At 47.7% G+C, this 22,462-nt stretch overlaps 1 protein-coding gene across 1 annotated transcript in view; it reads right to left on the reverse strand.

The window, feature by feature from the left end:
- LOC125448319 (zinc finger protein GLI1-like) overlaps positions 1 to 22,462 on the reverse strand; it is a 181,487-nt gene that overhangs the window by 22,260 nt on the left and 136,765 nt on the right. Inside the window, exons 3-7 of the mRNA XM_059643360.1 lie at positions 15,270 to 15,375; positions 11,617 to 11,798; positions 3,337 to 3,544; positions 2,506 to 2,692; positions 1,097 to 1,198 (exon numbers count right to left, since the gene is read on the reverse strand). Of these exons, the coding sequence (XP_059499343.1) occupies positions 1,097 to 1,198; positions 2,506 to 2,692; positions 3,337 to 3,544; positions 11,617 to 11,798; positions 15,270 to 15,375 (785 nt within the window). The remainder of the gene's footprint in view (positions 1 to 1,096; positions 1,199 to 2,505; positions 2,693 to 3,336; positions 3,545 to 11,616; positions 11,799 to 15,269; positions 15,376 to 22,462) is intronic.

The raw sequence follows: 22,462 nt of genomic DNA on the forward strand, positions 1-22,462 counted from the left end.
CGTTTGTCACTCAGATCTCCGGCAGCCACAGCACTTTGCCTCACTGGGTGAAACCATGTGGGGGTCGCTTCGGAGTGAACCACTTGACTGCCCGGGAAGGCAGGTGGCTCAGAGGATGATTGTCAGCGAGGAAGGCAGCGAACATTTCGATCAGGCTGCCTTTTCAATCTGGTTCAAGTGACAGATTTGAAGCGGTGTGCAAATGACGCGTGTATGAGGTGAGGTAAAACTTGTTTTCTCCTCGGCAAGAGTTAGTTCTGGAATGCACTGCCTGGAAATGTGGTGGAGGCTGATTCAATGGAGGCGTTCACAAGGGCATGGATGGTTATTTGAATAAAAATACCATGCAGCAATACGGGGAAACGGCGGGAGATTAGCACTAGGTAAGGGACTAATGCAGGCACAATGGACTCCACCATAAACATAATTCCTTCTATTCACTTCAAGACCAGGACAATTTTTGTGGATAGTAGCAATAGAAGGGATACGGGGAAAATGCGGGAGACTGGCACTAGATAATACAGCCAGTGCTGGCTCGATAGGCTATGACTCTGAGAAAATGTTCACAGCATTTGTGACCCTCAATGGATAGGAGTTGCAAGCTCAGCAGCTTCTACAAACCTGGCTATACCTGTGAGCGAAGTGTGACAGAATTGTTTTAAGGCACCTCTCTATTGGCCTGGGAATTGCACTGCGAGAAAGCCTCCAATATATTATTCATGGTTTGATCTTTGTATCAGATAGCGGCTACTCTCTGTCTTCCTCTTCACCCAAATCTCAGCCTTTGCAAACACGCCTGTCCCAGTCTCAGAGGTACCTTGCGAGATGGTGCTGAGGTCAGAAGGGCATTTGCTTAATGCTGAACCCACTGGGATTTGCGCTGGGTGAAGAAACTGAGACAGCAGTTGGCACTCTGGCCTGTGTGATCCAGTGAGTCCTATTGGGGTTCACATGCCTAGACTGGGTGTGAGCACCCACAGCATTCACCCACCTCATCCAGACCTAGAACGGTCACTTTATACTCAGCCACTCAAGGGAAGACAGTCAATAGAGGAGTGGGTGAGTGCCAGAAATGAAGCTCCAGGCAGTTATTTACCTGTGTGCCTGTAGAAGCAGGGCTGGATACATCTCCTTCCGATCGCTCTTCCAGGTACCTGGCATTGATAGGATCCAACGAGCTGCTGACAGATGACTCAGCCTTCATTTAAGGGTTGAAATGAGACATTAGCACTAATAATTGCCACATTGGACATCCCATCTGAAAGTGGAGTACCTCAAGGCAACGTGCGTCAACATAGTAACAATTGGTGATAAGCTGCCATTGCATGGAGAATGCAAGTGAGTGTAAGGGGTACCCAGTTTCTGTCCTGGCATCACGATGGCACACTGTGATTACATTTCCATCCACTGAGTCACTGTCTCTCACATTACCTTCTCTCAGAATCACATCAACCAATTTTTCCTAATACTGCACAACACAGAATCCCTACAGTGCAGAGAGAGGCCTTTTTGCCCATTAAGTCTGCACTGACCCTCCAGAGAGCATACCGCCTATACCCGTAGCCAACCCTCTTAGCCTGCACGTCCCTGGGCACTATGGGACAATTTACCACAGCCAATCCATCCTAACCCGCACATCCCTGGGCACTACGGGACAATTTAGCATGGCAACCCACCCTAACCTGCACATCCCTGGGCACTACGGGACAATTTAGCATGGAAACCCACCCTAACCTGCACATCCCTGGGCACTATAGGACAATTTAGCATGGCAACCCACCCTAACACGCACATCCCTGGGCACTATGGGCCAATTTAGCACGCCAATCGGCCAATCCACCCTAACCTGCACATCCCTGGGCACTATGGGACAATTTAGCACGGCCAATCCACCCTAACCCGCACATCCCTGGGAACTATGGGGCAATTTTTAGCACGGCCAATCCACCCTAACCCGCACATCCCTGGGCACTATGGGATAATTTAGCACGGCCAACGCATCCTAACCCGCACATCCCTGGGCACTACGGGACAATTTAGCACGGCCAATCCTACCCTAACCTGCACATCCCTGGACACTATGGGACAATTTAGCATGGCCAATCCACCCGAACCTGCACACCCCTGGGCATTATGGGACAATTTAGCACGGCCAATCCTCCCTAAACTGCACACCCCTGGGCGCTATGGGAAATTTAGAATGGCCAATCCACCCTAACCCGCACATCTTTAGACTGTGGGAGGAAACTGGAGCTCCCGGAGGAAATCCCCGCAGACACAGGGAGAATGTACAAACTCCACACACAGTCGCCCGAGGGTGGCATCGAATCCAGGTACCTGGCGCTGTGAAGCAGCAGTGCTAACCACTGAGTCACCGTGCCACCCGCATCCTGACACATTCCCTCCCACCCACCCCTCCCCCAGTTGTTGGGATGCAGGATGAAGATGAGGGATTATATTGGAGTGGTTCTCTCCTATTTGAGCCTTGCTTCCTCTCTTACATACCTGGAATGGCTTGGAAGGCCGCTGCAGTTGTGAGCGTGTCAGGAGAGTGACTCCAATGGGCTGCTGGGAGCTGCAGGGCACTGAGGGCTGGCTGTTCCCAAACGTGGTGGCCAGGCCTCTTGGCTGAATGGGGAACTGCTGGTGTTTGGAGGATGGCGTCGGAGGATGAGGAAATCCACATGTTGGGCTGCAATTCAAACCAATCAAAACTTATTGTTACAAAGTCATCTGCAGGTCAGATACCACGTCAGCTCACGGAAGCCCCTTTCAAATGTTCACTCAACACGCTGAACAGGATATTTCTTTCTATTTTGATTCAGTTGGACAATGCCCGGCTTGTCATTGAACTGAGCTGACCGACGCCATCTCCATAGTAAAGAATTTCCCTGATGCTCTTCCCTGTGCAAGATCAAGTCAATGAGGAACTGTAGACTATCTGAATCGAAACCCTGCACAGGTTCAGCTCATTGGCCTTCATTGGAAACCAGAGTCATTCAAGATGTTGTTGTTGTGGCTTTCCCATCTGTGAAAGCCTTGACAAGGCTGACACAGGAAAGCTGTTTGCTCTGTTTGAGGATTCAAATGTTAGGGGAGTGGCCTTCATTTAAAGAAATCTGGGGACTAGGAGTGAACTAGCAAAGAGGCTGAGGAAGATAGCTCAAAGGGCGACTTGCTATGTTTCTGGATAGGTGGGCCTGAGGCATTGGAGAAGGCAGGGTCGATATTGATCTCAATATGTTGGGCATATAGCACTTGCCCCATATCTTGATATTTGCAGATTCTCCGGTCTAGCAAGTAGAGAAAATGTTTCAGTTTTGCGAACGGCCTCACCTGATGCCTGTGACGGATAAGTGGCCGTACGAGCCACTGGCTGCCGAGCTGCAGTGAGAGTTATTGATAAAGGCCACCAGGGAGTTAGGTGATGTCCTGATCATGGTATGAAGGTCAATGTTGTTGTCAGAGAGAGGCGAGATGGAGGAACTCCACTTTCTGTTCACCTTTAGCATGCTCCGGGGGCTTGAGAATCTGGAACTGAACCCTGAGGCACAAATAAAAAGCAAACTGAGCCACATGGAGATTGCTAACCATTTCCACGTTATCCTTCCACAGTGCTCCTCAATGAAAGAAAAGTGCAGTACACTGAGAAACCCAGTACCCTGGTCGTATAGTGATAAATTTAGAGAGAGTGAAGGTCGTGTCACAGAACAGAATTCAGTGGATTGTATATAAAACTGCAGCTGGGAATTTCTCAATTGGTACTGGTTTTTTAGTTATTAAACAGCGCTAAACTATCAAGTATAGCTAAACTTTGTGTTTTGACAGAGATAAATTGGTGGATAAATACAAACTGCTTGAATAAATGTCAGAAGCACGGAAAAATTCCTTGGAAAGCATTTTTTTCCAACAGTTGCGGCCCGAATGGAGCTGTCAGAAATAGAACAAACAGCAGGACACAGTGTTAATCAGCTGGCAAGACTGTCTTAGATACAGGTCACAGGAGACTGTACAATGGAATTATAATGAAGACAAATGAAGACAGAAATGCTTTTGATAATCTGAAGAAGTGAAGAGAATTTGGGAGTTATAATCAGAGAATGAGCCCCTTAAGGGCCCAGAGTGTGTTCAATTGATGTTTTTAGGTGTGATTCAAAATACTGATACATCATGAACTGTCCCAAACCAACTGATGGAGGTTTAACCTGACAGTCGCCACACCTCAGGTCAGGGGACAGGGTGAGAAGATAAGTTCTTCATGATAATGTCAGCCAGTGTGGGAAGTGGCATCACTCTACCTTACAAACCAGCCTTCAGCCAACTGTGCTAAGCAACAAAGTATTCAACGCTAAACACATAGGGAAAGATTCAGGGGAAGAAGGTAGAGAAATGGATCAAGGAAGCATACTAACATACTAATATCTTTAAAAACAGTGGGTAACTCCTTGTAAAAGAGCCAGGATCAGTCATTCTATGAGCACAGATGAAATACCTTTCTTGTTAAGTCAGCCATCAATGAAGCAAGTGAGGTATGGATATGGAAAATGACAAAGCTATTGTATTTGGGAAAGTCTGTGAATTTGCAATTCACATAACTGGGACTCTACTGCATTCCTTTAATAGTACATTGCTTCTCCACTGAAGAAATTAAAGTGTTGGAGAAGACAAAAAGTCGATTATGTTCAAATTACACAGGCAGTTGCTCATCTCTTCTCCAAAAGGCTAACTTTTTTTTAGTAAAGAATGCAGAAATAAGGGACAAAGAATATTAGAAGAGGTCATATATTTGTCCTTTTGGACATTGAAACAGGCAATAGAAGTTGGACACTGCCAGATAGTCAAAAAGGACCAGAAGAATATTTGCCCCTTCGACTTACAACAATGCCTTCAGTGCTCGGACCTTTGAGTAGAAGAGTTGGGATGTCATGTTGTGGTTGTACAGGACATTGGTGAGGCTACTTCTGGAGCACTGTGTCCAGTTCTGTTCGCTGTGTTACAGGAACAATGCTATTAAGCTGGAGACGGTTCAGAAGAGATTCACCAGGATATTACTGGGTATGGAGGGTTTGAGTTATAAGGAGAGACTGGATAGGCTGGGATTTTTCTCAATGGAGTGTAGGACATTAAGTGGTGACCTTATAGAGTATGTAAAATCTTGAGGGGCATAGATAGGGTGAATGACAAGGGTCTTTTCCCTTGGCCGGGAGAATTCAAAATTAGGGGGCATATTTTTAAGGTGAGAGGAGAAAGATTTAAAAAGGATGCGAGGGGCAATTATTTTACACAGCAGGTGGATTGCATGTGGAATAAGCTTCCTGAGGAAGTGGTGGATGCAGGGACAGTTATAATGTTTAAAAGACATTTGGATAAGTACATGAATAGGAAAGGTTTGGAGGGATATGGGCCAGGAGCAGGCAGGAGGGACTGGTTTAGTTTGGGAACATTATCAGCATGGGCTGGTTGGACCGAAGGGCCTGTTTCCATGCTGTGTGACTGTACGACTCTATAACTTGAAGATCAAGTGGGACTGTGTGGTATGTGGTTTCTATTAAAGAAGATGTTACTCTTCAGCACAGTGAGTTGAGCTCATTATGAGACACAGTCACATCAGGAACCTCTAGGTTAAAGAGCAAATGCCTCTTTTTGACCTTTGGGTTATCTGGCTACAGTTTGTCATAGTCCTGCGTGCAGGGCAGCCTGAGACATCCAGAAGCCAGGGGACGTCTCTCTCTCAACAAACGCTTAGCAAAATAGATGAATTGATATAAAAGCTGCATTTCTGCAGGGAGATCAAGTCAAGTGGGAAATGTTTCTTCACCCTCCAGAAGAGGCACTAAACACAATGAGGACACTTTGGAAATTAAATAACTGTGTGCGCAACCAAAATTATGTCTATAAAGTTTGGTATTTCTCAGTAAGGTCTGTCTTATTAAAATTGGGTTATCTTCAGTTAAAAGCAAACCCTGCCATGTTTTACTGGTACCATAAAGAGCAGCTTTCAGAGTCTCTAGTTTTAGATAGAGTCATAGAGCTGTCCAGCACAGAAACAGACCCTTCGGCCCAACCCGTCCATGCTGACCACATATTCTAAACTAATCCAGTCCCATTTACCAGCATTTGGCCCATATCCCTCTGAACCCTTCCTATTCATATACCTATCCAGATTCCTTTTAAATGTTGTAATTGTAGAAATTAGAACACAGAACATACGACTGTACAGCACAGGAACAGGCCCATCAGCCCACAATCATGTTCTGAACGTGATGCCAAATGAAACTAATACCTTCTGCCTGCCCTTGGTCCATATCCCTCCATTCCTTGCATATTCATGTGTTTGTCTAAAAGCCCCTTTAACACCCGTACCATATCTGCCCCCACCATCACCCCTGGCAGTGTGTTCCAGGCACCTACCATTCTCTGTATAAATAATCTTGCCCCTCACATCTGCTTTGAACTTTCTGAGGAAGGGTCACTGGACCCAAAACGTTAACTCTGATTTCTCCCCGCGGATGCTGCCAGACCTGCTGAGCTTTTCTAACAATTTCTATTTTTGTCCTTCGAATTTTCCCCCTCTCACGTTAAAGGTGTGTCCCCTGCTTTTAGACATTTCAACTCTAGGAAAAAGGTTCTGATCATCAAACCTATCTATGCATCTCATCATTTTATAAACTTCTATCAAATCTCCCCTCTGCCTCCAGAGAAAACAACCTGAATTTTTCTAGCCTCTCCTTATAGCTCATTCCCTCCAATGCAGGCTGCATCCTGGTAAAACTCTTCTGTGCCCTCTCCAAAGCCTCAAATCCTTCTTGTAACTGTACCAGCCTCCACCACTTCCTCTGGCAGCTCATTCCATACACGCACCACCCTCTGCATGGAAAGGTGACCCCTCAGCTCCCTTTTAAATCTTTTCCCCTCTCACCTTAAACCTATGCCCTCTAGTTTTGGACTCCCCCAACCTGGGAAAAGACCTCAGCTATTCATCCTATCCATGCCCCTCATGATTTTATGAACCTCTTCGAGTTCAGCCCTCAGTCTCCAATGCTCCAGGGAAAATAGCCCCGGCTTATTTGCAGTGAATTTGAAAACACTGTCAAAAATGGACTTAAAGCAGGATTTAAAATTGGAAGTCAGGCCTCAGGGAGCTTTTAAATATGCTGGCTTGGAAATCAGGCAGAATAGGTCAAGGGTTACATTGCATCAGTCATCTTATTTGTAAAATGTTTGCCCCATTGCAGTTGGTCAAAGTAGAATGTGATGAAAAGATGCAGAAATGTCTAAAACTGAGATGGATCAATTGCAAAGTCTAATTGGACAGCTAAATTGGCTGGGCACCTGAACAAAGCCAGATGCCAGGTTTGAAATGTTAGAGCTAAATCCCAAGTTGGAAGATATTGTTTGGGCAAACAAACCATTGAAGAAATTAAAAAGGGAGCATTGCGTTTCGAGTTTTCCAGCATTGGGAGATGCTAGGAACATGAAACTTCGAGAGCACAATCTTCCCAGGCCCTGAATGACACGGGTTATGGTGACAAATCTGGGAGAATTCCATGAGGTGCTGAACGAGATCTTGCTAAACCTTGAGACAATGAGACTCATTTTCCAATAGAATTCCAGGCATCGAGGCATGTTTGTTGCTAGCGAGCAGCAAGGGACCTATTAGTGAGGATTATTGCTTGTCATCTCTTTCATTCACACTGACTCTCACCTCATCACTCTGTAGTTTCTCATCGTCTCACCTGCTGGATAGAAATGAGACGTTGAGAAGTCCTGATGTGAAAGGCCAGGCAGATAACTTTAGCTCACCGCTTGCTCCTCTGGGCTGCCATCTTGGACACACTCCCTGGGCAGCAGCTGCATGTATCCCACATCCACGGACATTGGCATCCGACATGTGTCAGCCCCTTTGCGCCAACATGGCACTGACAGTAGAGTCTGGCTTTCCAATGCTGCACTTTGGTGCCTCTCATTGAAATGCTACAGCAGGGACACTTTGCACACAGGGACAAGCACCAAGCTCACGGATTGGACCAGGCTGCATGCCAGTGTTGCTCACTCACTCGCTTAGCGCCAACTTTTTAGATGCTCCCAGCATCGCTGCATTGCCCTGCCTTGTCTGTTTGCAATAGACTCAAAACCAGCCAGTCTATTAAGGTAGGCACTAGTCAAGGTGGGCACATTGCTTGATGGCACCATGCGATACCAGTTTTACACTGACACCATGTGGCCAGCAGCTGGCACAGCAGGCGCATTGAGTGAGCTACAACCAGATGGCCGGCTCTTCAAGTTGGAAGGGTCCAAGTGTTCAGTTAGAGCGAGAAAGACACGCTTCAGTCAGGTGATCCCAGTACAGCATGTCAGGAGTAGCTTCTGACATCATCAGACATAGGATTGGAATTAGGCCATTCAGCCCATGGAATCTGCTCCACCATTCAATAAGGCCATGGCTGATGTGATCATCTTCAACCCCACTTTCCTGCCTTTTCCCCCATAACCCTCGATCCCCTTCCTGATTAAACACTGTCTATCTCAGCCTCAAGTATACTTCATGACCCAGCCTCGACCCTCCCCCCGCAGTAAAGAATTCCACAGATTCACTACCCTCTGAGAGAAGGAATTCCTCCTCATCTCTGTCTTAAATAGGTGTCTCCAGTCATTGGGGTCACTTACCCTTGCAAAGCTTGAAGGTCACTGACCTCTCGTTGCACAGCGTGGTGTTCGTTCCAATGGCTGACACTGTATTGACCTGGGTGGCAGGCTGTGAGAGTCTGGCATTATGTCTTCCAGTGCCAGTCCAGGGGGAGTGAATGGAGCCCTCTGCACACTCCCCTACCAACCAGGGCCTCCAGGTCCCTGTCTGCCAAGTGGGTACCTGGTCACCCTTCTCCATCATGTCCAGGGCAAATCTCACAAACAGTGCAGGGCAGCTCTGGGCTGCCAACACTTCTCCAGGTACACAGCAGCGCTGGTGCCAGGGATGGCAGTATGCCCCATGAAATCCAGGCAGTGGCACGTTTTTCTGGCTATGGCGATTAGGGGGATCACACTAGCATCAGACGAGAGAGGCGCCATCGGCAGGCATTTGATGTAGCACGTTTGCAATGTTAGCGCAAGAAAACTCAGGCAGCGTTCCAGAGAGGAACCCTCTCTGAAATTCAACAAAAATGACACTTGGACAGAAAGGGGTAGCCTGGTGGCTCAGCGGTTAGCACAGCTGCCTCACAACACCAGGGTTCTGGGTTCGATTCCACCCTCAGGTGTCTGTCTGTATGGAGTTTGCACATTCTTCCTGTGTCTGCAGGGGTTTCCTCCCACAGCCCAAAGATGTACTGGTTAGGGTGGATTGGCTGTGGGAAATTTCCCCCAGGGATGTGCAGGCTAAGTGGGTTACCCATAGGAAGCGCAGGGTGGGTGTGATTTTGATGGGCCACAAATGGCCTGCTTTCACACTGGAGCAACTGTATGAAAAAGACATGAGATTCAAGCCAGCATCTATAGTAGAGCTTCTCAGTGATGGATTGGCAAATGCAGGAAGGTTCATCCTTTCCCTTGTGGGAGATGGAAGTAAATGATGTGAAGAGCAGTAAGAAATGCCTCAGTGGCAGAAACTTTCACTCTTGTTGAGTTGGTAGACATTTTGCTTTGGAAAAATTTCTATAAAAACAGTTCAGTGGCAACAGCCATTGAGTGTTAGATCAATAATAAGCCACGATGGGAGAATCTACACTCAACAAAATATGGAAATGAGAAAACATTGGGACTCAATAAGGATGCTGGAGAACAAAGAAATCTCCACATTGAAATGGGTGGGTAGTAGCAGACAGCTCCCTGACTGTTTTCGAAAGAAAGGAGCGGGCTTCAAGAAACTGTCAAAAATACTGAAAAAGAAAGGTTGGGACTTGAACGCGCCTCAAAGAAAAGAGAAGTGGGAATCAGCGTTCCCTTCGTTTGATTTCTTCTACACAGGCCTCAAAGTTCTGTGCATAGCAGCAACTTCAGGAAGTGGATGTGAATGGTGTGGCTGTGTATGTGTCACTGTAGGTGCTCATGCACAAGGCTTTGAGAAGAAATGGGCAGGGCCATCATTCCCTTCCTGAACAGGGGCACTTTCATGCATCACTCATGCTGCCATTCTGTTAGATACAGTGTAAAGCTCTCTCTACTCTTTCAATCTTTAAGTAAATCTCCAACTGCACAGTTCCATTCAAACACTCAGGGTCAGCATTTGATTACACAATCCAAAGCTTCCTCTACTCTGTTAAACAGATAGCAAAGCTTTCTCAACAGGTCCCCCATCAAACACATCAAACAGGACGGGGACAGCACAGGGTTAGATACACAGTAAACCTTCCCTCTAGTCTTTTAAACAGAAAGCAAATGTCCCTCAACACTGTCTCCAACAAATACAGGGTGAGATACAGAGTAAAGCTCCCTCTACACTGTTCCCCATCAAACACTCCCAGGACAGGGACAGCACAGGGTTAGATACAGAGTGAAGCTCCCTCTACACTGTCCCCCCATCAAACACTCCCAGGACAGGAACAGCACGGGGTTAGATAAGAGTAAAGCTCCCTCTACACTGTCCCCCCCACCAACCCCCATCAAACACTCCCAGGACAGGTACTGTACAGGGTTAGATATGGACTAACTTCCTCTACTGTTTTAAACTGAATATAGAGTCAATTCTACACTGTCCCCATCAAATTGTCTTAGGACAGGGGCAGCTTGAGGTTGGATACATAGTAAAGCTCCCTCTACACTGTCCCCATCAAACACTTCCTGGACAGTGACAACACGGGATTTGACACAGAGTAAAGCTTCCTCTATGCTTTAAAACTGAAAGTAGACCTCTCTCTATTCTTTTAAGCTTGAAAATAAAATTTTCTCAACACTTTTAAACAGAAATTAAGTTTTCTCGATAGAGTAAAGCCTACTCTACACTGTCCTCCATCAAACATTCTCACAACAGGGACAGCACAGGGTTAGATACAGTGTAAAACCTTATCTCATAAATCCTCCATCAACCACTTCCAGGACTAGGACAGTATGGGGTCAGATACAAAGTAAAGCTCCCTCTACACTATCCCACCATCAAACACTCCCAGGACAGGGACAGCACGGGATTAGATACAGAGTAAAGCTCCCTCTACACTGTTCCCCATCAAACACTCCCAGGACAGGGACAGCACGGGGTTAGATACAGAGTAAAGCTCCCTCTACACTGTTCCCCATCAAACACTCCCAGGGACAGGGCCAACACGGGGTTAGATGCAGAGTAAAGCTCTCTCTACACTGTCCCCCATCAAACTCTCCCAGGACAGGGACAGCACGGGGTTAGATACAGAGTAAAGCTCCCCTTATACTGTCCCCATCAAACACTCCCAGGACAGGGACAGCATGGGGTTAGATGAAGTTTTTGTGGCCAAGACAGAAGTCAGACATAATGAAAAGTAGCTGTTTTATGAACTTTGCCATGTTCAACTGTACTCATAATGAAGCTGACTGGAGTTCAATAGCTGCAGAATAATATCATCATGCGAGTCAGCACTTTCAGTCAAGTGGGATGACAAATGGGCATTGTGAAGGGAAGAGGTATTTGTGAATGAAATGTGTACTGACCCTCTGCTGATGCCAGTCCACGGGGCACTGTGTTGGAGTGGCACTGGCCTGGGGCTGGGTGCTGGTTCTGGAGTTGTTGCATGGTTGTGAACACTGGCTGACTACCTCGGGCCTGGTTCTGAGGAGGAGACATGCTGAGGAGGGGTACGTCCGAGAAAACGGGACACTCTGAGCGAACAAGTCTGAATAAAAAAGAACAGCAGTTAAAACCAGCAGCAAAATCATTCACAACGCAAACCTAAAAAAGGGTGCGAGGGGGGTTTCATTTCCTCAGAGCGACGCACACACTGAGCGAACATTCTTGCGCGGGCGATTTGCATGTTTTAAGCATTCGAGGCCAGCTACTCAGAGTCTGCATTTCTGTAGCACCTGTCTGTAAATGCCCCCTGGTGCACCCAGCGAGGGCTCTGAGTTTCTTGTGCTGCCTTTGTGCCTGCCCAGCACCACTGAAAGCAGCTCCCCCTTTTGCTTTGCGGCTGCCTGACCCACACTTTGCGCTAAGTGTCTACACTCGAAGGGGCCGGAGGTTGGCAGAATACCTTCGGAGGGGGAGGGGAGGGGGGCAGAGAAAGAGGGGCTCAGTGAAGTGGCCAACGTGAAACAGTTACTGAACCCTGCGAGCTGAGAAGCGGATATTGTCCAGATACTGATGAGGTGGAGATGGGGAAGAGAAAGGAAGGAATTGGTGGGGTTTGGGGGAAGAGAGGGATTGGTGAGAGGAGAAGCAGGGTTGAGGAAGAAGGGAGAGGAGAGAATGAAGAGGCAAAGGAGGACAAAAAGGGAAGGAAAGGCGAGGAAGGGGAAGACAGGAGGTGGAGGGGGCTGAGGTGTAGTACGCTGAGCACGCATTTATTAAAGACACAGAGAACGCAATGACACACTGGACAGTTAGATGACAGCGATCGTGAGTCAAAACAAGAGTGGGGCCTCCTGAGTCATTCTTTGGTCAGGTTGAGATGGCAATGCTGCAGAGGTACAGGTGGGAGCAGTACAGAATGGGGCCCTGAAGCCCAGAGCTGATGGTGGGCTGGATCAACCTCAAGTTGTAGCCACAGTGTCAAGAAAGCAATGGGGGCAGCTCAAACCTGAAGGTGGAGGAAGAGGAGGAGAGGTGAGGGGACGGAAGAATTCATGCCACTCAGCTGCATTGGTATGCACACTTCGCAAACAAAACAGCTCGACTCGGACATAATGCTGCATCTCCATGACGACAGGGAATTAAACCTCACCATGATGAGAGGATGGACTGACGTGATCTTCATTTGCAGGCTTAGTGTTCCACCCGGATAGACAGCGGTGAGATACAGGAAGGGACCAAGAAAAGTTCTGAGAAAGCTTTGACATTTGGTCTACACTGAGACCCAGGGGAGCAGCAGCAAAAGAGGCTTTATATCACTGGAGCTGAAAGGGTAACATACATCCAGTGGTCTCTCTTTGGCAGTGCGTACATGCTTGTGCAGGTGCCTGTATACATTAAGTGTGTACATATTTACACTATGGTAGCTCAGTGGTTCGCACTGCTGCCTCACAGCACCAGGGACCCGGGTTCAATCCCACCCGCGGGCGACTGTCTGTGAGGAGTTTGCACATTCTCCCTGTGTCTGCGTGGGTCCCCTCCGGGTGCTCTGGTTTCCTCCCACTGTCCAAAGATGTACAGGTTAGGTTGAGGTGACCATGGGAAATTGTCCATAGTGTCCAGGGATGTACAGGCTAGGTGTGTTAGCCACGGGAAATTCAGGATTACAGGGATGGGGTAGAGGGTGGGTCTAGGTGGGATAATCTGTGGAGGGTTACTTTGGACTCGAAGGTGAATAGCCTGCTTCCACACTGTAGGAATTCTGTAATTCCATGTATGCGCATGTAAGTATATTGCCTGTGTGCAGCTACACATCTGTTCCTACTCCTGGACTGTCTATCTACATTTACACTGTATCTGTGTGTCTGTGCATGTACATTGTGTGTATGTACACTGGAGAAACACACAATGTCCATGTGCATGTTAATTCTGCTCATGTATGCATTCCCATTGGGTACAGATGTATGGTGCATAGACGCTGACATTGAGTATTGGTTTTATTTATTGATGGGATGTCTCACTACCTGGGCACAGCATTAATTGCCGTCCCTAGTTGCCCCTTGAGAAAGTGGGGGTGAGCTGCCTTCTTGAACCGCTGCAGTCCATGTGCTGTAGGTTACCTCTCAATGCCCTTCGGGAGGGAATTCCAGGATTTTGACCCAGAGACACTGAAGGAACTGAGATATATTTCCAAGTCAGGATGGGGAGTGACTTGGACAGGAACTTGCAGGGGGTGGTGTTCCCATGTATCTGCTGCCCTTGTCCTTCTAGATGGAGGTGGTTGTGGGTTTGGAAGGTGCTGCCTGAGGGTCTTTGGTGAGTTTCTGCAGTGCATCTTGTAGATGGTACACACTGCTGCGACTGAGTTTCGGTGGTGGAGGGAGTGGGATGTTTGTGGATGTGGTGCCAATCAAGTGGCTGCTTTGTCCTGGATGGTGTTGAGCTTCTTGAGTGTTGTTAGAGCTGCACCCATCCAGGGCAAGTGGGGAGTATCCCATCGCACCCCTGACTTGTGCCTTGTAGATGGTGGGACAGGCTTTGGGGAGTCAGGAAGGGAGATACTCAGCGCAGTATTCCCAGCTTCTGGCCTGCTGTTGTAGCTGCTGTGTTTATGTGGTTAGTTCAGTTGAGTTTCTGGTCAATGGTAACCCAAACATGTTGATAGCGGGAGATTCAGTGATAGCAACACCATTGAATGTCAAGGGGTGATGGTTAGGTTCTGTCATATTGAAGATGGTCATTGCTGACATTTGTGCAGCGCGAATGTTACTTGCCACTTGTCAGCTCGAGCCTAGACATTGTTCAGATGTTGTTGCCTTTGAACATGGGCTGCTTCAGTATCTGAGGAGACACAAATGGTGCTGAACATTGTGCAATCATCAGCGACCATCCCCACTTCTGACCTTATGATGGAGGGAAGGCCATTGATGAAGCAGCTGAAGATGGTTAGGCCTGGGACACTACCCTGAGGAACTCCTGCAGAAATGTCCTGGAGCTGAGATGACTGACCTCCAACAACCACAACTATCTTCCTATGTGCCAGGTATGACTCCAGCCAGCAGAGAGTTTGCCCCTTGATGCCCATTGATTCCAGTTTTGCTAGGGCTTCTTGATGTCATACTCGGTTGAAAGCAGCCTTGAGATCAAGGGCTGTCACTCTCACCTCACCTCTGAAATTCAGCTCTTTCGCCCATGTTTGGAAGGAAAGGGTCTGAAAAGAGCGAGACTGGAAACTGAGAAGCTGAACAGAGTTAGGACAGAGGATCAGAGAGAGAAGGTTGGGACAGAGGGTCAGAGGGAGAAGGTTGGGACAGAGGGTCAGAGGGAGAAGGTTAGGTCAGAGTGATAGAGTTAGGACAGAGGGTCAGAGGGAGAGGGTCTAGAGTTCATGTTCAGAGTGGCATATTGAGACCAGTGAGGCCCCCAGTGGACCATACCTGGAACCACAACTCCCACAAGGCAGTTCCTTCAGGAGGGGAGAGCTGAGATTGAACCCTCCATCATGTTGAAGCAACTCCATGTCTCCTCTATTCCAAACAGTGGCTCCTTTGACAGCCAATGCTCCTTAGTGACTTACCCCTGCTCAGACTGTGGGACACTGGCACCATCGAGATAGCCAGTGTTGTGGAGCAGCGAGTCCGCAGGCATTAAGGGTCGAGAAGTCGAGTCATGTTGCTGGGAATCTGAGGAGGAGGCAGAAGAACAGAGAAGACAAGGCTATTAGGGAGGGGCAGGAGGGGCACTACCTTCCAAGACTGAGACCAAGATCAAACACGATCTTCCTGAATGGCAGAGCAGGCTCAAGGGGCCGAATGGCCTACTCCTGCTCAGAAGTCCTCTGTTGCTTTGGAAACCCCGTAGACCAGTGCTGTAGAAGCAGATCTTGACCAAAGGATGACCTCATCTCCTTAACGCCATGATTACACACCAGCATTTATTGCCCGTCCCTAGTTGCCCTCTGAGAAGTGGTCATAGCTTCGGAAGGTGATGAGTGATTTAAGGTGGAGCAGCAGGAGGCAAAAGAAGCAGACGCTGTCTGCTGCCCTTGGGTGACCCTGAGTCTCCTCCTGATACAGGAAGGGAAAAGTTGAAGAGGAATGCAAACTCATGGCTCCCTCATGCACTGGCGATGAGTTGTAGAGACTAGGAAGCTTCACGCTGCGATTGCTGCTGTGCTCAAAGTGAGCCCACAGTTCAGCCTGACGATCCCCAAAACTTCAAGGCAACAACTGATTCAGGGGGTTGCATTCTTGTTTGCAATTCAATAAAATGCATTTACTTAGCACCTTTCATGGCCTCAGGATATCCCTAAGGGCTTTACAGCAAATAACAGACTGTAATGTAGGGGAATACAGGACTCCATTTGTGTGTAGCAAGTTCCTACAAACAAAACTATAATGATGACCAGATCATGGAAGGCATGTTTTCTGTGGACTGGGCATTAGCTGGCATGTGAACAACAACACTGTGGCTTTCTGAGGTAACAAGGTGTAGAGCTGGATGAACACAACAGGCCAAGCAGCATCAGGGGAGCAGGAAAGCTGACGTTTCAGGCCTAGACCCTGTGGCTTTCACTGCTCTCTGACAGCACAATGCTGTGACATCTTCAGCAATGAGGGGTGCATCGAACAGCTCACTTAGACAGACTGACCCACCCTCAGCACTGACCCTCCAACAGTGTGGAACTCTCTCAGTACTGACCCACCGACAGTGTACTGCAGATTTGACCAGTAACAAGTTGCTGAGTGGTCTATGGACTAGTAACCAGTTATCCATGCCAATGGCTTCCTGCCTATCAACAACTACGTGAGTGGCTCTCGGGTCACTTGGTGGGTATGAATGTTTGGGTCAGGAGCCTTTGATCCTCTGAAACAGAAGGAGCTGTTTTCGTTAGTTCTGCAGTAAAAAGCATCTCAAGCCTAACGAGAGCCAGTTTACTGCCCCTCAACAATTGCTGTAAGCCTTAACTTTTCAATCATAACCTTCTGCTGTGAAAACAAATCACCTTCCAGAAAGCAAGCGAACATCCTCAGAGAAGGAAAATGGAGACATTCTGACCATCGGAAAGAGATAATTGCAGCAAACACTGTGGACGGGAGCAGTGAACTGCCTTCCCAGTCTGTCCCTGTTCTTATTGTCAGTGTGTATATATACAAGGAGTTTGATTAGTCAGGAAGAAATCGAACATTGCCGGTGTAATTGTTTATCCTGTAGCTAGTATCTGTTTACTTGTGACAAATTGTCATTCTTGTCCAGTGCAGCACCATATCCATGCTTTCTGACAACCTGGGTCCAAAGACAGCCAAATTGCTGAACTCAGCTATCCCAGTGAGGTGTAACGCTAGCCACTCCAACCTTTCCTCATAAGATAACCCACCCATTCTAGACATTAGGCCTAAAAACCTTCTCTAATTCGCATCTAATCGATTAATATCCTTCCCTAAGTACTGTGTACACAGTACTCCAGATGCAGTCTCACTAATACCTTGTATAATGGTAAGTTATGAGTCACATGATGCAAGGTTAAATTCCAACAGGTTTATTTAAAAACACAAGCTTTCAGAGCACTGCGTGTCATATGACTTCTGACCTTGTCCACCCCAGTCCAACACCAACACCTCCATTTCCTGCATAATAGTAAACATAAACACCTACTCTTGTATTCAGTTCCTCTTTCAATAAACCATCATATTCTATCAGCTTTCCTGATTACTCGCTGTACCTGCTGGTTGAGATCTTCATTCCTTTTATTTTTACCAATGTTTGGTTTGAGGCTGTGAATTGTGAGCTGAGAGCCGCAAGGTGACTTTTGGATCGTGAGCAGCAGCTTGTTGAACAAAAAAGAGAATGAACAAACTGATATTTGTTGACGAGTGTTTGGGCTGCCCTTTTGACTGAGCAGCACAAAATGGCCGACAACTGCCCACGGCAAAAGCAGTAAAAACATGGCTGACAGTAGTCTCAGAAGTTTGGGAAAAAATTTGCTTCATGAAGCCTGCACAAGTTAGAACGATAGTGGCTCTGCAGAGCTAAGGTAACAGAACTCAGATAGAACATGCACCTGCAGTTATTTATGTTTAAGACATAGGTAAGAACATTTCACACACGACATATAATTAGTGAATCTCTCCTAAATTATTTAACCAATCTGTTACAATACTAATAGCAGGTTTTAGTTAAGATCCTTCAAACAATCATAGATATAGATACTGAAGTAGCTGTAGATTCACTAAAACAAAACACAAAAAGCATTCAAGGAACAGATTCAAATAAAATTATGAGAGGAAACCAGCTTCAGACTATAAAAACAGCTTCCATGCCATTTCAGGGAGAATTGAATCACAGGTACAGAAACTAGCAGACATTGGAATGTGGAGTGAAGGAACACATGGTAAGATACCCAAAGATAAAAATAAGGGTGCCTAGTAAACATGATAAGAAAGAAACTGCTCACAACTTGTTAGCTAAACAACACTAACATGAAGAACAGCCATATAACTTTATCGGAACTCATATTACAAATGTGATACCAATTAGTAAAAATTAATATCCTTTGTATGTCCTGTAATGAGGTTAGTAAACTATATTACGGTCCTCAAATGATAGGCAGGTTAACAGCGTACAGCTGGCAAATGTTTGGCCAGGAATGTACTTGAATACAATGTCCATTGTGAAAAGCCCCAGAAAGAGAGAGAAGGGAGTCTGGGAAATGTCATGAGACCATGGAGGACTGAAGCTTGATGACAAGCCTTTCCATCTCTAGCTGTGCAGTCATACAATTAGTTTAAATGGAAATGTATGTTATTAATTAATAATATGATTGGTTTGTAATTGTTAAAGTCGGGATGAGGCAAATGTATAAAAATATGTGTTTTCCTTTGTCTCCGGACTCTCGTGTTATCAGAGGGTTTCTTCCCACCAGTGTAATTTCAATAAACTCTTTGATGCTGGAAGTGAACTCTGGAGTGTCGAGTGAATCATTTAGTTATTTTACCCCAACAATGAGGCCAGGCCTGCAGGTTAATTGCAGGTTGATTCTTGTTCAAGGTAGTCTATAGACATTTTGACTCCAGAGAGGCAGAATACTTTAAAAACACAGCAGATAATAACAGGAGCCTCCCAGGGAGGTTGGTGCCATGAGACTATTGAAAAACAAACAGAAACAGAAACCAAAGATTGCACTGGTTTTTAACTGTGTTTTTATGAGAGGGATCATGGATACCATGCTCTCCAGTTATCCGCCCATTATCAACCAACTGAAAGTTCAGAGAATAGAATCTCAGTTATAAATACTAAGAGAATATTCCTCAGACCCTAATTGAAGCTACCATGCTGGAGGCAGCATGGAGCCGTGTAGGCTCAGCAGCAGGAGGGACTGGAGTGGGCCCAGCAGCAGGGACGGGAGTGAACCCAGCAGGAGGGACTGGAGTGGGCCCAGCAGCAGGGATGGGAGTGGGCTCAGCAGCAGGGAGAGGAGTGGGCTCAGCAGCAGGAGTGACTGGAGTGATCTCAGCAGCAGGAGGGACTGGAGTGGGCCCAGCAGCAGGGACGTGAGTGGGGTCAGCAGCAGGAGGGACTGGAGTGGGCCCAGCAGCAGGGATGGGAGTGGGCTCAGCAGCAGGGAGAGGAGTGGGCTCAGCAGCAGGGACGGGAGTGGGCCCAGCAGCAGGGAGAGGAGTGGGCCCAGCAGCAGGGACGGGAGTGGGCCCAGCAGCAGAGACTGGAGTGGGCCCAGCAGCAGGGACTGGAGTGGGCCCAGCAGCAGAGACTGGGGTGGGCCCAGCAGCAGGGACGGGAGTGGGCCCAGCAGCAGGGACGGGAGTGGGCCCAGCAGGAGGGACTGGAGTGCGCTCAGCAGCAGGAGGGACTGGAGTGGGCCCAGCAGCAGGGACGGGAGTGGGCTCAGCAGCAGGAGAGACTGGAGTGGGCCCCGTAGCAGGGACTGGAATGGACCCAGCAGCAGGGACTGGGGTGGGCCCAGCAGCAGGGACGGGAGTGGGCCCAGCAGCAGGGACGGGAGTGGGCCCGGCAGCAGGGACTGGAGTGGGCCCCGCAGCAGGGAGAGGAGTGGGCCCAGCAGCAGGGACTGGGGTGGGCCCGGCAGCAGGGACGGGAGTGGGCCCGGCAGCAGGGACGGGAGTGGGCCTGGCAGCAGGGACTGGAGTGAGCCTGGCAGCAGGGACTGGAGTGGGCCCGGCAGCAGGGACTGGAGTGGGCCCCGTAGCAGGGACTGGAGTGAGCCCAGCAGCAGGGACTTTTGGTGGCAGCATCAGACGCAGGTTTGGGTTCCCTATGCCTTCTCCTTCACTGAGGCATCCCGAGTGCCAACTCCTGGGTGGGTTTGGGCCCAGGACAAGATCTGACAGCATCAGCAACATTGGTGAGGTGGGCCTGAATTAGGCTCAGGACAACGGTGCATTTGAGTTTGGCCTGGTGTGGCACTCAGTGGCATTGGTGGTTCTTGCTTTGGCGAGGAATCATAGTGTCAGTGGAGGTGAGTTGGCGCTGAAGCAGCCTTTGCCTGGCGAAGGGGGCTCATACCCGGCCACCAGGCCCATGGCCCATGGTGTAGTAATTATCAAGTACATTTGGACACTTCCTTTACTTCTTCATTCTTCTGCTTCTATATTGTATGCTTTGGTTTGTTTTTCTGTGTTTTAAGATGGCGCTGGACAGTGGTGCCACTATACAACACTTTTCACTGTATTTTGTAACAAAATACACATGACAATAAATAGATCAAATCAAAATTTGCTGTTTGTGCACTCACTTGACATGTCAATATCTTCCTTGTATCTTCTTGTGTCCCCTCCTTCATTACATTCAGGAACCACACCTTGGTCTCTTTATCGAAGCCATTTCTACAAATTATAAAGAGTTGAGACCCTAGCATTGGCCATGTGTGGTTTGCCACTTCATGACATCTGACTAGCGTGAAAAAGACCCATGTATTCCTCCTCTCTGCTTCCTGTTGGCCAGCTGATGCCCTGCCCATGCCAATCTGTTACGCCCCTACACCAGGAGCTTTTCATTTTCCAATTTACCTTTGATGTGCCACTTCATCAAATGCCTTTTGGAAACCCAAGTACAATGCGCCATTGGTTCTCCTTTATCTACAGGACATGCTCCCTCCGGAAAAGAGCTTCCATAAGTTAGTTGGACATGATTTCCCTTTCACAAAGCCATGTTGGTTCTGCCAGATTACCTTGAATTTATCCAACCTGTCCTTAATAGTTGACTCTCAATGTTTTCTCTATGACAGGTATCGAGCTAACTGGTTTGTAGTTTCATGCTTTCTGCTTCCCTCCAGTTTTGAATAAAGCAGTTACCTTCATCATTTTCCAATCTAATGGGGCCTTCCCTGATTCGAATGAATTTTGGAAAATTAAAACTCATGCCTTATCTATCTCGCAAGCCAGTGCTTCAGGGGCATAGTGCTGAAGCCTCACAGGCCCTAATTCCAGTTCCTGATGCCACAGCAACATAGATCCTTCTGCACAGGCTCAGTTGATCTTCTAGCATTCAGGGTATAATTAACCTTTTACTGTACAAAAGGAGCAATGTATTCTTGCACAGCATAGGGTGAGATCCAAGATGAAGACACTCAATGTCAGCTCCAGTACTTGTGTCTAAAAGTGGGAGTAATTCACATTTTTGGGAAACACAAGCCACAACACTCAGTCATAAATGCCATGGCTCCCAAAGGGCTGTCTGCAGGTACAAGTACAATATTGAACACATTTGTTTCCCTTGGTGTTTCAATAACAATATTCTATATTTATATAAAATCTTTAATGTCATAAACCACTCGATGGTGCTTCACAGGAGCATTCCCAATGAAAATAGGACACCAAGCCACAGAGGGAGAGATTGGGTCAGATGACCAGAAAACCTGGTTGTAGATGTCAGTTTTAAGGAGGGTCTGGAAGGGGGAAGCAGAGGTCAAGAGGCAGAGAGGTTCAATGAGGGAATTCCGAGACTGCTTTAAAATAGGGAAGAAACAAATCATAGACAAACATAGGAGTGGAAAGAATCAGGTTGAGGTTCTTAATATGGAATATTTTTGCTGCTGGAAACGTGCTGTGACGATGATTAACTCCAAGGAAGTGCCTGGCACTGCCTGATATTATCAGCAGGGGGAGCTGGGGGACCACTGTTGCACAGGCCAGAGCACAGTCTGCGTTCAGCTGCGAGCACACTGTTCAAGTTGTTTTCAAAAGCGGACAAGGGAGGCCACAGGATCATTTCATGACTCAAAACGTCAAAGAGGAGGCTGTTCAGCATGGAACGTGCTTTCGTAGCAGGAAGAGGGAGTGCCATGAGTTCTGCATTTTGTGCCCACATGACACACTGATGCCAACCATCAGGGAAAGGCAAGCCATGCGAATAGGCAGAGTTGGTCTGCACAGGACAAACTTTACAGGCAAAGTGCAGGCCCAGCAGGACAGAGCTCCTTCCTTGTCACTCGACACGCTGCAGCTGAAAGATACTATGACACAGTGGCCTCAGAAGAACACAATGCTCAAATCAATTAAAATACTGCACAGGTTGCAACTCACAAAAAGACACAGCTCGAGAAACCCAGCAACTCCAGCACCATCTCTAGCAAGGTTAATGTTTCAAATCCAACACATCTCTTCTTCGAGAGCTGCAGCACTGCCCCTCCGACAGTGCCCACTCCCTCAGCACTGACCCTCCGACAGTGCCCACTCCCTCAGCACTGACCCTCCGACAGTGCCCACTCCCTCAGCACTGCCCCTCCGACAGTGC

This window comes from Stegostoma tigrinum, chromosome X (genome assembly GCF_030684315.1).
Source record: "Stegostoma tigrinum isolate sSteTig4 chromosome X, sSteTig4.hap1, whole genome shotgun sequence".
Taxonomy (NCBI): Eukaryota; Metazoa; Chordata; class Chondrichthyes; order Orectolobiformes; family Stegostomatidae; genus Stegostoma; species Stegostoma tigrinum.